This window comes from Cornus florida, unplaced genomic scaffold, assembly GCF_030987335.1.
Source record: "Cornus florida cultivar Cherokee Brave unplaced genomic scaffold, ASM3098733v1 CherokeeBrave_3.0.0_Hap2_Chr08, whole genome shotgun sequence".
Taxonomy (NCBI): domain Eukaryota; kingdom Viridiplantae; phylum Streptophyta; class Magnoliopsida; order Cornales; family Cornaceae; genus Cornus; species Cornus florida.
This window is the reverse complement of record NW_026775578.1, coordinates 24,168,927-24,182,038: the sequence shown is the minus strand read 5'-3', so window position 1 is coordinate 24,182,038 and position 13,112 is coordinate 24,168,927. Positions and strand designations below refer to the sequence as shown.

At 38.1% G+C, this 13,112-nt stretch overlaps 1 protein-coding gene across 1 annotated transcript; it reads right to left on the bottom strand.

The window, feature by feature from the left end:
- Positions 1-1,327: 1,327 nt before the first annotated feature.
- LOC132268516 (7-deoxyloganetic acid glucosyltransferase-like) lies at positions 1,328-3,415 on the bottom strand. The gene is made up of 2 exons (XM_059769350.1): positions 2,705-3,415; positions 1,328-2,292 (listed from the first exon to the last, which is right to left on the bottom strand). The coding sequence occupies exons 1-2, from the start codon at positions 3,216-3,218 to the stop codon at positions 1,364-1,366; spliced, it is 1,443 nt and encodes a 480-aa protein (XP_059625333.1). The 5' UTR covers positions 3,219-3,415; the 3' UTR covers positions 1,328-1,363.
- Positions 3,416-13,112: the final 9,697 nt, after the last annotated feature.

The following is a 13,112-nucleotide window of genomic DNA, read 5'->3' as shown; positions in this document are numbered from 1 at the left end:
GAATCTGAAACTCTAATTGATACCATTCGAAATTTTATTTTGACGCGGTTAGTTTAAACTCAAAAACGGACCAATTCAGAGTTAAAATGAAGGAGATACAACAATTTAAAGTTAACTTTACAATTTAATAAATTGAACCAATATAACTTCGTAAACAATTTATGCATAAAAAAAAAAATTATATTATTCACTTTTTTTTTTTCTTTTTTTTTTTTTTAATGTCTCAACTTCTTAAGAATGTAGACGTCTAAAATGATTTTTTGATCCAATACATATAATTCAAATAAATTATATTTTGTTCTTATTATTATTATTTTTTTCCTTTTTTATTTTAAATTAAGATGCTTAATTCTTTCGTCTAAAAAAATTAAACCAATCTATTTTCCTTAAAAATAAAAAAATATGGTACCAGTATAACTTTATCCATCTTAAATTATATATCAAATATTATGCATTTCCCAACATAAAAGGGAAAAAAATAATAATGAAACAAAAGGGAAAGAAATAATAATAAAACAAAGAGGAAAAAAAAAAAAAAAAAACAAAGGCATGCATAAAGTTAAGATGCATAAATTTATATTGGTACCTATTTTCTTTTATGTTGAGAAATGCATAATATTTGATATATAATTTAAGATGTATAAAGTTATACTGGTATTATATTTTTTATTTTTAAGGAAATGAGAATGGTTTAATTTTTTTAGATGAAAGAATTGAACATCTTAATTTAAAAATAAAAAATAAAAAGAAAAGAAGTAATAATAAAATATAATTTATTTGAAATATATGTATTGGATAAAAAAATCATTTTAGACGTTTACATTTTAAAGAAGTTGGGACATTTATAAAGTAAATAACAAAAAAAAAGAAAAAAAAAAAAGTGAACAATATAAAGTTTTTTTTTTTTATTATGCATAAATTGTTCATGGTAGATTGATCCAATTTATTAAATGGTAAAGTTAAAAAAGTCTCTTAAACGGTGAAATGGTAATTTGGTCAATTTATCATGTAAAGGGGTGTCTTTGTCCATTTTTGAAACTTTTGGGGTGTCATTGTCCAAAAAAATATATAAGTTTCATCTGAGTGTCGTTTTACTAAACCTCAGGAGTATGGCTGTATTTTACCCTAATTTAAAAAATTAGAATTTTGACTCCATTTATTTGTCATTCGACCTCCAAAGTACCGTTCTTTTAAAATTATTCCTTAAATTTATATTTTGTCACCTAACTTTTTATTTAATCTCAATTATTCAAGCCAAAATAGTCCAAAACTCACATGATGCCACCCCATTGACGCAATGAAACACTATTTATTTTCTGAGAACAGCTCAATTTTCAAACAAACTTTAGCAACATCATCGTGATCAAACACTCATCGATCTGATGTCCTCAATCAAACGGTTCAAATTACACAACGATGACCCACCTTCACTAACACTTCTCTTGGCCAACATTGCCATATTTTCCGCGGAGCACACCAACTCATCCCTCCTCACGTCCATCAGATCGTTGACCATCTTCTCAATCACGACCCGGTCACACAAATCTTTCATATCCAAACCAATCTTCCACACCTCGCTGACGAACCTACTGTTGACTTGCTGGTCAAAAAAGTACGGCCAGCAAAGCATCGGCACTCCGGCGACTATACTCTCCAACGTCGAGTTCCACCCACTGTGGGTCAGAAAACCACCAACCGCCGGGTGGGCCAGCACCTCCTCCTGCGGGGCCCACCGTGCTATATATCCTCCCTCCTTCCTACCGTCAGAGAACTCCGCCGGAATCTGACGATCCCCATCTTCTCCGGCGACGCCGTTATCACGTATGACCCACAAGAACCGCTTTCCACTGTTTACCAGACCGTGCCAAAACTCCTTGAGGTCGGCCGTTCTGGTGACGGCGAGACTCCCAAAGCTGACATAGATCACTGATCTCAACGGTTGAGCGTCGAGCCATGTCATGCAGCCACCGTCTTCTTCCCACAGACCGTTGGAGGACGCGGGCGGCGACGTTGTTTCTTCGGCGAGCCTGATCTTGAGGCGTTCCTGGAGTGGTCCGATAGAGTAGAGGTTTGGACAGAGAGAACGAATATGGGAGAGTATGGGTCCTTCTATTTCTTCGAACGTGTTGAGTATGAGTCCGTGGGCTTTTGGGAGTTGTCGATCCTCCGCCAAGATGATTTGTACAACAGGGATAGAGACGTCTCCGGCACGGCAGTAGATCGGGAGATCACGGCGCCGGAGAAAACCTTCCATGCCTGGTACACTTGTGATCGGAGTGTCCAAGTCATTTCCTGTTGCAAATGGGTACGTGTCAATTAGTTAGAAGGTAGAATGTGATGAGAGTGTACAAATATGGTTCTGTTTTTATTTCTTTAGGGCATTTTGCCATTTTCTCAGTGTAACCAAACAGACTGTAAATTAGTTAAAAGTGAAAGAAACTAATTGACCACCTTTGAAAGGAAAAATTCAGGTGTAAGGCTAAAACCTCTGTTTTTATTTCTTTCGGGCATGGGCATTTTTCTCAGTAACCAAACAGACTGTAATTTAGTTAGAGTGGAAGAATCGTAAGGCTATAAAACCACCTCTGAATGGAAAAATTCAAGTGTAAGGCTATAAAACCTATGTTTTTAATTATTTAGAGCATTTTCTCAGTAACCAAACAGACTGTAAATTATTAAAATGGAGGAAGCTAAATTAACCCACCTTTGAATGGAAGCTCGCCGGATTCAATGAGTTTGGGAATACAGAGATGAACCCAGACGCAGCAAGGACTGATCGTATCGAAATAAATCAGGGGAATTCCGACTTCTTTGGCAGCATCAAGAGCGAAATCAAAGGCCCCATCGGCTATGATGCAGGTGACCGGCACTCCTGCTTCAGAACTGAATACACCGGAGATTAGCATCCCCCGGAAAAGGGGTTTCGTGACGGCTTCCAAAGCATCAAAGATGTCCATTAATCGATCGCCGGAGCGGGGGTGATCTTCCGGGAGGCCATCGGAAACGGTTTTGAAACGGAAGGTTGGAAATGGAGCGAAACGGGAGTGGAGGTGGGAGTGGCGGAGGAGACGGCGGTGGACGTGGTCAGTGTTGAGGAAGGTGACATGGAAGCCGGCGAGACAGAAAAGCTCGGCGACCTTGAGCATGCAGTTGACTGGGCCTTGGAGGGGTAAGGGAAAGATAAGTACATGTGGTTGGAGGGTTGGCTTTTCTGCCATTAGAGTTTACAGGACTATTTGATCAGTTTTTCGTGGATCCCAACTTATTACACTTACAATTGGAGTTGCTCATTATCGAGTGGATTCAGCTACTCTTCCATCTTTAAAAATTGCATTTAAAAAAACAATGGCGGACCTCGGGCTGTTGGATTCAACAATTATTTATTTATTTATTTATTATTATTATTATTTTATTAATTTTCTTTTGCAAGATTCCACAATTAGCAACAGTCAAGTTGGTAATATTATTCTTTTATCATTTCAAAATAACTTCTAATTTACTAGTATTTACTTGACTAATAGGACAAAGTGGAATAGTTGCTTAATACCAAGCCTTAGGGCTTGTTTGGTATATGTAATGGTATTGTGATACCCCTTCATTCTAGAGGTTCGTGTCACGCCTCGCCTATAGAGGCTACGCTACGCGTGCGACACGCAGGCACTGAGTAGGACGCTGTATGGCATGGGAGTTTCTAAAGTGTTCCGGAGTAGCCTAGAGTTTTGTAGAAGATTCTAGATCTGTGAAGAAATGTGTAGAAGTTTATGGAAGGTTCTAAAGTTCTCCAAAATTGTGTGAAATAGTGTGGAGAGTTCTAGAATGTTGTAGATACTTATAAATATTTATGCAAGTGTGAAGAAGGTGGAAAAAGATTCTAGAGAATAGATCTTTACCATCGGTTAGAATGCATCCTAGCCGTTCATTAGGGATGGGGATGCCTATAAATAGGAGTAAGACTTCATTTTGTAGCCATCAAGTCCTGGAGTGAGTCTTGAAAGCCTTATAGAGAGTTTGAGAGCTAGCCTTGTACAAAGCATTCTTCGAAGTAATAGAATTGTTATTTCTTTGCCAACTTAAGTGCCTTAGTATGTGTGAGTGTGCAAGCCAAGTGAGGAGAGGGCAAAGGCCACTACAACACTAGTAAGCGCACGAGGGAAGTGTGTTGGCTAAGGTGGGCACGGGAGTTAGGTTGACCAAGTACTTGCGAGAGTAGAAGTAACGTCTTGGTGTCGCACGGGAGTAGCTAGAGTGGTGCTAAAACTCTAAGCTCATGACAGTTGGTATCAAAGCAGGTTCGTGAAGGGAGCTTGTTGGAGTAGACATGGCTAGCGAAGGAGACCACCATGTCCATGTCTTGGAACAGTGCTTGGAGGAGAAGCTCGCCACACACTTGGTCTACACGGAGACCAAGTTCAACAGGCTAGAGAAAAAGATGGCGGAGCTCTATGAGCTGATTGACGGCATCGCCATCAAGCCACGAGAGAAGGAAAGGGACTTGCATGATCGAGTAGACGACTTGCGCGTGGAGATTGCTGAGTGCAAGAAAGAGTTCTCCTAGACGCGCGAGGTCGTAGTGAAGTCAAGGAAGAGAAGGCGCCGAAGCCCAAGGAGTACGATGGGGCAAAGAACGTGCGCTTGATTGACAACTTCTTTTGGCACATGGAGCGGTACTTCGAGTGTATAAAGATCGAGAATGATGAGGAGAAGGTGCAGACAGGCACCGTGTACCTCATGGACACCGCCGCTCTATGGTGAATGCAGCGCTTCACTGGTAGGGGCGCAAGAGCGGTTGACACATGGAAGGAGTTCAAGAGATAACTCAAAAGGCAGTTCTACCCTGAGTGCGTTGAGGACCTTGCTATGATCAACCTAAGGCGCCTGAAGCAAAAGGGCAACATAAGGGAGGATGTGAAGGAGTACTCCAACTTGATGCTAGAGATCTTAGAGATGCAGGAGCAGCAACGTGTGTGCTTATTCATAGTTGGGCTGCAATCTTGGGTGGCCACGGAGCTTAGGAAGAGGGAGCCTAGAGACTTAGCATCCGCAATGGTTATAGCGAAGCGCCTTGAAGACTTTAGGCGCAATGGCAAGAGGGCCACGTCTCCCAGGAGAGACTACGGCAAAGGTAGGGGAGACCGGCGCTTCAAGAAAGGGGGGCTCGTCCAAGTCCAGTGATAATAAGCACAGTGGCGAGAAGAAACGCCCATGCCATGACAAGGGCAAGGACCATCGAGAGAGGTCCAAGCCTAGTGGCAAAGGGGAGCGCCGCGATAAGGGTAAATGGGAGCCGAAGTGCTATTTGTTCAATGGGCCGCACATATTGCGACACTACCCTAACAAGAAGACTATAAGTGCCCTTGTGAAGGATAAGGGCAAGGGTAAGATGGACGATGCTAGCAGCGACGAAGACATGTGTATGGGGGCTATGCAGATGCTGAGTAGCCTGGCACATGACACCAAGAAGAAGGACAAGGCAAAGAAGGTAACCGGGGTGCGCTATGTCGACGCACAGGTTAGTGGCAAAGCCGTGCAAGCGTTGATGGACACGGGCGCAACACACAACTTCATTACCCTGAAAGAGGCGCAGCGACTTGGCTTGGAGATACGTAAGACGGAAGGCTGGATTAAGACGGTCAACTCTAAGGAAGCATGAGTGAGCAGAGTGTGGAAGTAAGTGGAGTTATGCATGTAAGGGTGGAATGGCAAGGCCAACTTCCAGGTTGCAGAGATAGACGACCACGATATGGTGCCCGGACAACGCTGCGCCACTACCATGCCTTAGTGTGTTGATGATACTTGGAAGCGAGGAAGGCAAGGCTATATGTATGGTGCCGCTCGTGGGCAGGAGGGAGAGTCCAAAGGTGGCAGTCAACACGATGGAGCTCGTAAGGACCTCACATCTCTTGAAGGGCGCGTGTACGTTTGGGCCAAGGACATATGCGTAAGTGCTGATGACTTGCGAGAGGCTGGGTCAGCTGAAGAAACCGTGACGAGGGCGTCACAGAAATGGGTGGGGGAGAATGTCACGCCCCGACTATGGAGGTTACGCTACGCAGGTGACACGTTGGCGCTGAGTAAGACGCTGCATGGCGACTGCATGACATGGGAGTTTCTAGAGTCTTCCGGAGTAGCCTAGAGTTGTGTAGAAGATTCTACATATGTGAAGAAATGTGTAGAAGTTGTAGAAGTTGTAGAAGGTTCTAAAGTTCTCTAGAATATGGAGTAGTATGGAGAGTTCTATAATGTTGTAGATATGTATGCAAGTGTGAAGAAGGTGGAAGAAGATTCTAGATAATAAATCTCCACCATCGGTTATAATGTATCATAGCAGTCCATTAGGGATGGGGATGCCTATAGCTAGGAGTAGGACTTCATTTTGTAGCCATCAAGTCCTGGAGTGAATCTTGAAAGTCTTGTAGAGAGTTTGAGAGCTAGCCTTGTACAAAACATTCTTCGTAGTAATAGAAGTGTTCTTTCCTTGCCAACTTAAGTGCCTTAGTGTGTGTAAGTGTGCAAGCCAAGTGAGGAGAGGGCGAGCGCCACTACAATACTAGTAAGTGCACGAGGGAAGTGCGTTGGCTAAGGTAGACACGGGAGTTAGGCTGACCAAGTACTTACGAGAGTAAAAACAACGTCTTGGTGCCGCACAGAAGTAGCTAGAGTGGTGCTGCAACTCTAAGCCCGTGACATACGGGTTATCAAGTCCGAGCACATATCCAAATGATACCAAACAATTAATATTTAAACAAGCATTGAGTACCAAAAAAAAAAAAGAATAAAATTATAAGCGGAAAGAGAAACTAAAATAATAAATCCTTGATTTAATAAAATAATCCTCAATAAAATAATTCCATAAAATCCTCCAGTACTAAATCCAATCCTCTAATACCATACAACTCGGGAATCCATCATGTGGAACCCTAATAATAATCCAAAAGTAAAAACTGAAATGAAGATAACATAGATAAAACCTTGCGTCAAGTCGGTAGAGTGAAGAACTGTCTCTGCTCTGCACGATCAAGCTCTAAGACTAGAACTGTCGAACACCTGAAAAATAATAGTGGGTCAGACCGACAAACAAGTTTTACTCAAGTAAAGATCCGATACACATATACATCCTAGTCAACTCAACAATAATTAATAGTCCGTATATATATATATATATACACACACACACACACACACACACACACACACACACACATTAAAGGAACCTCACTAGAGTACTATAGGGTTGTCTCAACCTGAATAATAGGTAACATGCAAAACGCACATATAGTGGGCATGAATACCTAGACCTACTAGGGTATGCAACTACACTATATCTAGCTACACATCCTTGGCAATATACGCATCCTAATCACTGATCTTGAGACTCAAACTCATATCATGGCATATAATAATATATATAAAGATCCGTATAAGCATAAAACAAATGTCATCCATCTGATACAGTGACCTGATACGAATAAGGAGGACTTAACTCTATGGTTAATCCATTCCCTTATAAACTAATAGGTAGTACTTAACTTCTTTGGTTAATCCGTCCCTATAAAGCTACCGTCCTATACTGGTGCATTAAATCATACAATCCAATCTGTGATGCACAAATATAAAGCAATACATCAATAACATGATAATAAATCATATGTATAATCTTTGCATTAATAAAGCAACAATAACAACTTCAAGTAGCATGCAATTAATTTACATTCTAAGAAAAATAACATGCATCTCAAATAGATTGTCTAAGCCTCCTTAATGTGATTAAAGTATTTAAATCCAATTAATTCATTAAAGCAGTTTAATGCATATATTCATCCATAAATTAACCTTCAAGTTAATTAAATTCCCTACCTAGCACATTATATTGAGTATTATACATTCCAGTATTTTATTGAGCTGATTTTAACATTCTGATGTTATTAAAATAACCCCAAACACATCTTAAAGCAATAATCCAACACTGAACCAAACTGTCGACTAATTCCTTAAACCAGTCGATGTTTTTCTCTAGATGTCAACCGGTTTAGCAAACCGGTTGACATTTTTCTCTAGACGTCAACTGGTTTACAAACCGGTTGGCGTTTTCTTTAGATGTCGACCGATTTAGTAAACCGGTTGATCGAAAGTACTAGATGTTGACCGAACTACTCCAGTTCATCTTCTCCGACTCTGGCGACTTCGTTTTCCTCCGTTAAGGTTCCTAATGGTACTATTCTATGATACCCCTCGACTCCGAAACATGGGTTGATCAGGCCTAAGCCCAAACCCGAGGGAATACCAAACAATTAATATTTAAATGAACACAGAATACAAAAAGATTTAAGAAATAAATAGTAAAGCTGAAAGAATTATTAATATAAAATCCTCTAACGTTAAAGATTAATATAATCCAAGCTTCCCAAAACTTCCATGAGTATAACTCGGGAATCCATCTAGTGGACCTCTAAACAAAATCCCAACTTGAACTAAATAACTGAAAATAAAATCCAAACTAAAACATAAAGAGAAATCCTACGTAATCGGAGGAATGAGTGACTGTCTCTGCTCAGCACGATCAAGCTCTAAGGCTGGAACTGTCGAACACCTAAAAAATAAGAGTGGGTCAGGCCCACGAACAAGTTTTATTCTAACTACAACCCAAACAGAGATCCTACATCTTAGATATCTTAACAATATCCACACTAAGGGACTTTCACTGGACTACAAAGGGGTCTCAACCTGAATAGAAGGCAACTAAGGGACTTTTACTGGACTACAAAGGGGTCTCAACCTGAATAGAAGGCAACATACAAAAGGCACTAGAGGTGGGCATGAGTACTTAAACCTAACAGGGTACACCTCAACCATCATAGCCAGCTATACATCCCAATACATAAATGCTTCCTAACCAACGATCTTGAGACTTAAGCTCATATCGTGGTACCATAATCATATATTTAAAGTTCGTCCAAAACCAGAGTATATCATTCAATTGTTCATTGATCTGACATAAGATTAACTAATCCAGTTAGTCACTCAACTTATTCAGTTGATCCAACTTAACCACGAATAACAAATAATCCAGGTAGTCACTCAACTTACTCAATTGATCTGACTTAAATATAAGTAGGATTTAAATTTTATAATCCATTCCCTTATTCCAAAGTAGGTAGGACTTAGCGTTTTGAGCTAAACTATCCCTAGTATGCCACCGTCCCATACTGGTGCATACAATCCATAACATCCATGCAATTGACAGAACATAATATAATAGTTCAACAATTAAAGTCCAACACATTAATCCATATAATTGACAGAACAAAGTTTAATAGTTCAGCAATTAGAATCCAAAACATTAATCCATATCATTGCAGAATAAAGTTTAATATTTCAGCAATTAGAATCTAGGGTAAGCATAGATCAAGTTTGATAAATAAATGACCCTATTGTGTATCCAAAGGAAGGTTTATAATCATGCTATAGTCCATTAAATTGCTAAAACAAAATTAAACATTTAAATCCCTTTTATCCGTTAACAGCATGCAAAATTGTTTACTTCCATACTGTTCATTGCATTAGCATAACGGTATAAATTATGCAATATGAGGTTTTAATATCACATGAAATTAATATTTGGAACCCCTAGTATACTCCCAAAACAGTTTGGAAAACTAAAATCGTCCAAACAGTGCCCAGAAAACGTCCAGAATACATTAACATAAGAGAGCCTGCTCTCAAAACTTGAGAGCAGGCTCTATCCAAGCATGGAGCCGGCTCCATGCACCTTGGAGCTGGCTCTAGATAGGTGGTAGCCGACTCTCTAACCCCTAGAGCAGGCTCTTCACTTGAGGGAGCCGACTCTTACTTCCATGGAGCCGGCTCTCTCCCTCTCTGAGAGCCGTGAACCATTCTACTCATTCTGCCTCGTCTCCGGCCACTTCCAACGCTTCTGTTCTTTATTAATACTGAACCTAAGAATCTAAATTATATCTAGTAGCATCCCAATCATTTATTTAAAATAGTTTGCATTAATAACAATGATGAAAATAGTTTCCGATTCTATATGCTTTAAGATTAGACAATGAAATCCAAATCCGCAAGAACTATTCCAGACCAAATTAAACACATATAGATGATTAATTTAACGTATACTATGCATGCAAAATTCATTTAATATTCGATTAAAATCCTAGAGATCATCTAGGCATGCACAGAACACAGGTCAAGGAGAGAGAGTAAGAATAAAACTTGCCTGTGAGATTTTGAATCAAAACCTCATCATTGTCTTCCCAAGTTTTTCGATGACGTCCATTCACTGTCAACTTCCTACTGCTCTAGTTTAAATCCACAAGCAAATCCTTTCCTTCCTCCTTGGTAGCCCTAACTGGTTCCTCTGTTCTCTCAACCTTCTCTATACGTGAATAGAATTTGTGTTTATTTTAAAACCCTAAGCCGACGTAATGTTATATATATATATATATATATATATATATATATAGCAAAGAACTTTAATCTAATTCTAATTATATTATGAAAAGAAAAAGAAACTTTAAAATTCATTCTCTAACTAAGTCGGCTACGTCTCACAACGTGTCTACCTAAAAGAATATAAAACCCAAATTTAACATCAAAATAATTAATAAAACTAATTTAATCAAATAAACTAATTAATTCATTTTTTTTAAAAAAATACATAATACAATTAAACCATTTAAACAATTAAAACAATTAATTCAATTAAATAAAATAAATAATGCAATTAACTCAATTAATCAATTAAATAACAAGAAGTAAAACAATTAGGCATATAAGCAAATAATCAAGTAAAAAATGCAATAAAACAATAACTAAAATGTCGAGACTATCCTTTTAAAATTAGGGGTATTACATATTCTACGTCTCTAGCGTCCCCAAATCTTATGTAATATCTTTAGGCATAGATTAAACAAGATTATAACAAAAATCATGCAAATAAATTCAAATTAATCAAACACATATACAGGCATATTCAATACTGTAAATAGTCCAAGTAATCATATAAACATGCTCATTAATTTTAATTAGTCATCCTCGAGCGTCCTAGGTATGTAAAGAACACAGACCAAAGGGAAGGAGATAGAAGTAAAACTTGCCTTTGAGATTTCGGATTAAAATCTCAACTTCGTCTTCCTAGATTTTTCGGCAACCCTTGGCTGCTTTCAACTCCTCTGTCGCCCGTGGTTCAACCCATGAACAATACCCCTTCTTCCTCTCATTGGTTCAGCCTTAGTTCTTGGCCAATCCTTTCCTTCCTCCTCTCTCCGTTTTCTCACAAACTCTCTGTTCTTTCTCTCTGCCTCCACTGTTACGTGAATAGGGTTCTAAAACCCTTGGCAGACAAAGTAGTTATATTTATACTACATAAATTAACCTTAATCCTATCCTATAGCTAAGTCGGCTATCTTAAGGGAAAACAAAAGAAAAATAAAAATAAAAGATATAATATATATGTATACATAGACTGCAACGTGATATATATATATATATATATATATATATATATATATATATATATATATCGATAAAAATTGTAATAAAATATAACCTCCTTATATACATATTTACCCATATATATGCATAACTTCCCATGGATAATATCAATACCCATTAAGTGTCCTATCCAAGTCGTCCATGTGACTCAATTGGATGGTCCATTCCTATTTTTCAAAATCATTAACATAAAATAAAACTAAATAAAACAACAATTTAATTCATAACAAACAAATTACAAGTAAGCACCTAACATTCAAACAATTTAATACACATCACTAAGCACTAAATTTAATTTAAACAATTATTGCAAATGAACATGTAAACAATTTAAAATTAATTAAACAAATAAATCAAGTAAACAAATAAATAATTAACCATATAAACAAATAAATAAAATAAAATGCAATTAAAACAATTAAATAAATACGGGTTATAGCCTTGTTTTGTTTTCAACAATTCCACAACATGTTCAGAATTCGGGCCCAAAATTGGAACACCATTTACGTGTTCCAGGTTGTTACAACAAATTTTTGGGCTATACATGCATTATAGCGGAGAGAACAAGTTGGCCTAACCCAGGTATATACAAACTTGTAACAAATTCTAGGGTTATGTTCTACACTCTCGTCTGGCGATTCCAAACTGTTCGTGCTTTGTTGCTAAAAACGACGACCGATCTGAAGAGAAGCTCCATCTCTCTCACCTTTGCGTTTTCTAGCAAACCCAAAGCTTTGCCGCTGCTTTTTGTCACTCTGGCGAGCTCTTGGCCAAGGGGCCGAACTCTCTCTTCATCGCATCTCTCTTCACTCTCGGATTCTCTTATCTCTTTCTCTGGTATTTAGGCCAAGAAGAAAGGATGCAGCCTTCTGCAACTTCCAGCGAGTTCCAGTTTTCTTCTTTGGCCACGATTTGGCAGAAAATTTTCCAGAATCTCCCCAAGCTTTCACTCTCTATTTCCCCATCTCTCTCATCTCGGGTATGTTGAGTTTTCTTTTAATTTTGTTTTTCATTTATTTTATTTTATTTTGTTTTTTATTTCATCTTTGTATATACATGCACCTTTTCTGTAAATTGAAAACTGAAAAATCAAAACAAATTGAAAAACAGAAAAAACACTATGGATTGAAATTGAACAAATTTGCACTGTGGGACTTGAATGGAATACACTGTGATGTTGTTGAGATAAACGAAGACAAAAATGAAATTTACGACTGTGATTTAGTTTTGTTGGGTTGTTGTTTTGTGAATAGAGGATTGGGCAGTATTGTTGTTGTTTGTTTGGGCATATGTGAAATGGGCCTTTGTTTGTTTAATTGAAATTTTTACCTTTCTGAATTGATTTAAGAAATGAAAAATAAAAAGTGGACTCGAAAAGTTGAAATTGGAGTTGGAATTGTGAAAAAGATGTGAACCTTGGGTTTTTAAATTTAGCACTAGCACTAAGATACATTAGTATTATTTTCTATTGAAATGAGAGCAATTCCTTGGGTGATAATGTATGAGGTATTTGAATAACCTTTAAATTCCTCATTTCTAAGTACTGCTTTGTGACATTTGACTATGGATCTAACATTTTTCATGGCTTAATTAATAAGTGC

Excerpts from the sequence above, each read along its gene's own strand:
- LOC132268516 (XM_059769350.1), bottom strand. The coding sequence starts at position 3,218 with ATGGCAGAAAAGCCAACCCTCCAACCACATGTACTTATCTTTCCCTTA. Across the intron at positions 2,293-2,704 it reads CGGCGAGCTTCCATTCAAAG|GAAATGACTTGGACACTCCG; the intron begins GTGGGTTAATTT and ends CATTTGCAACAG.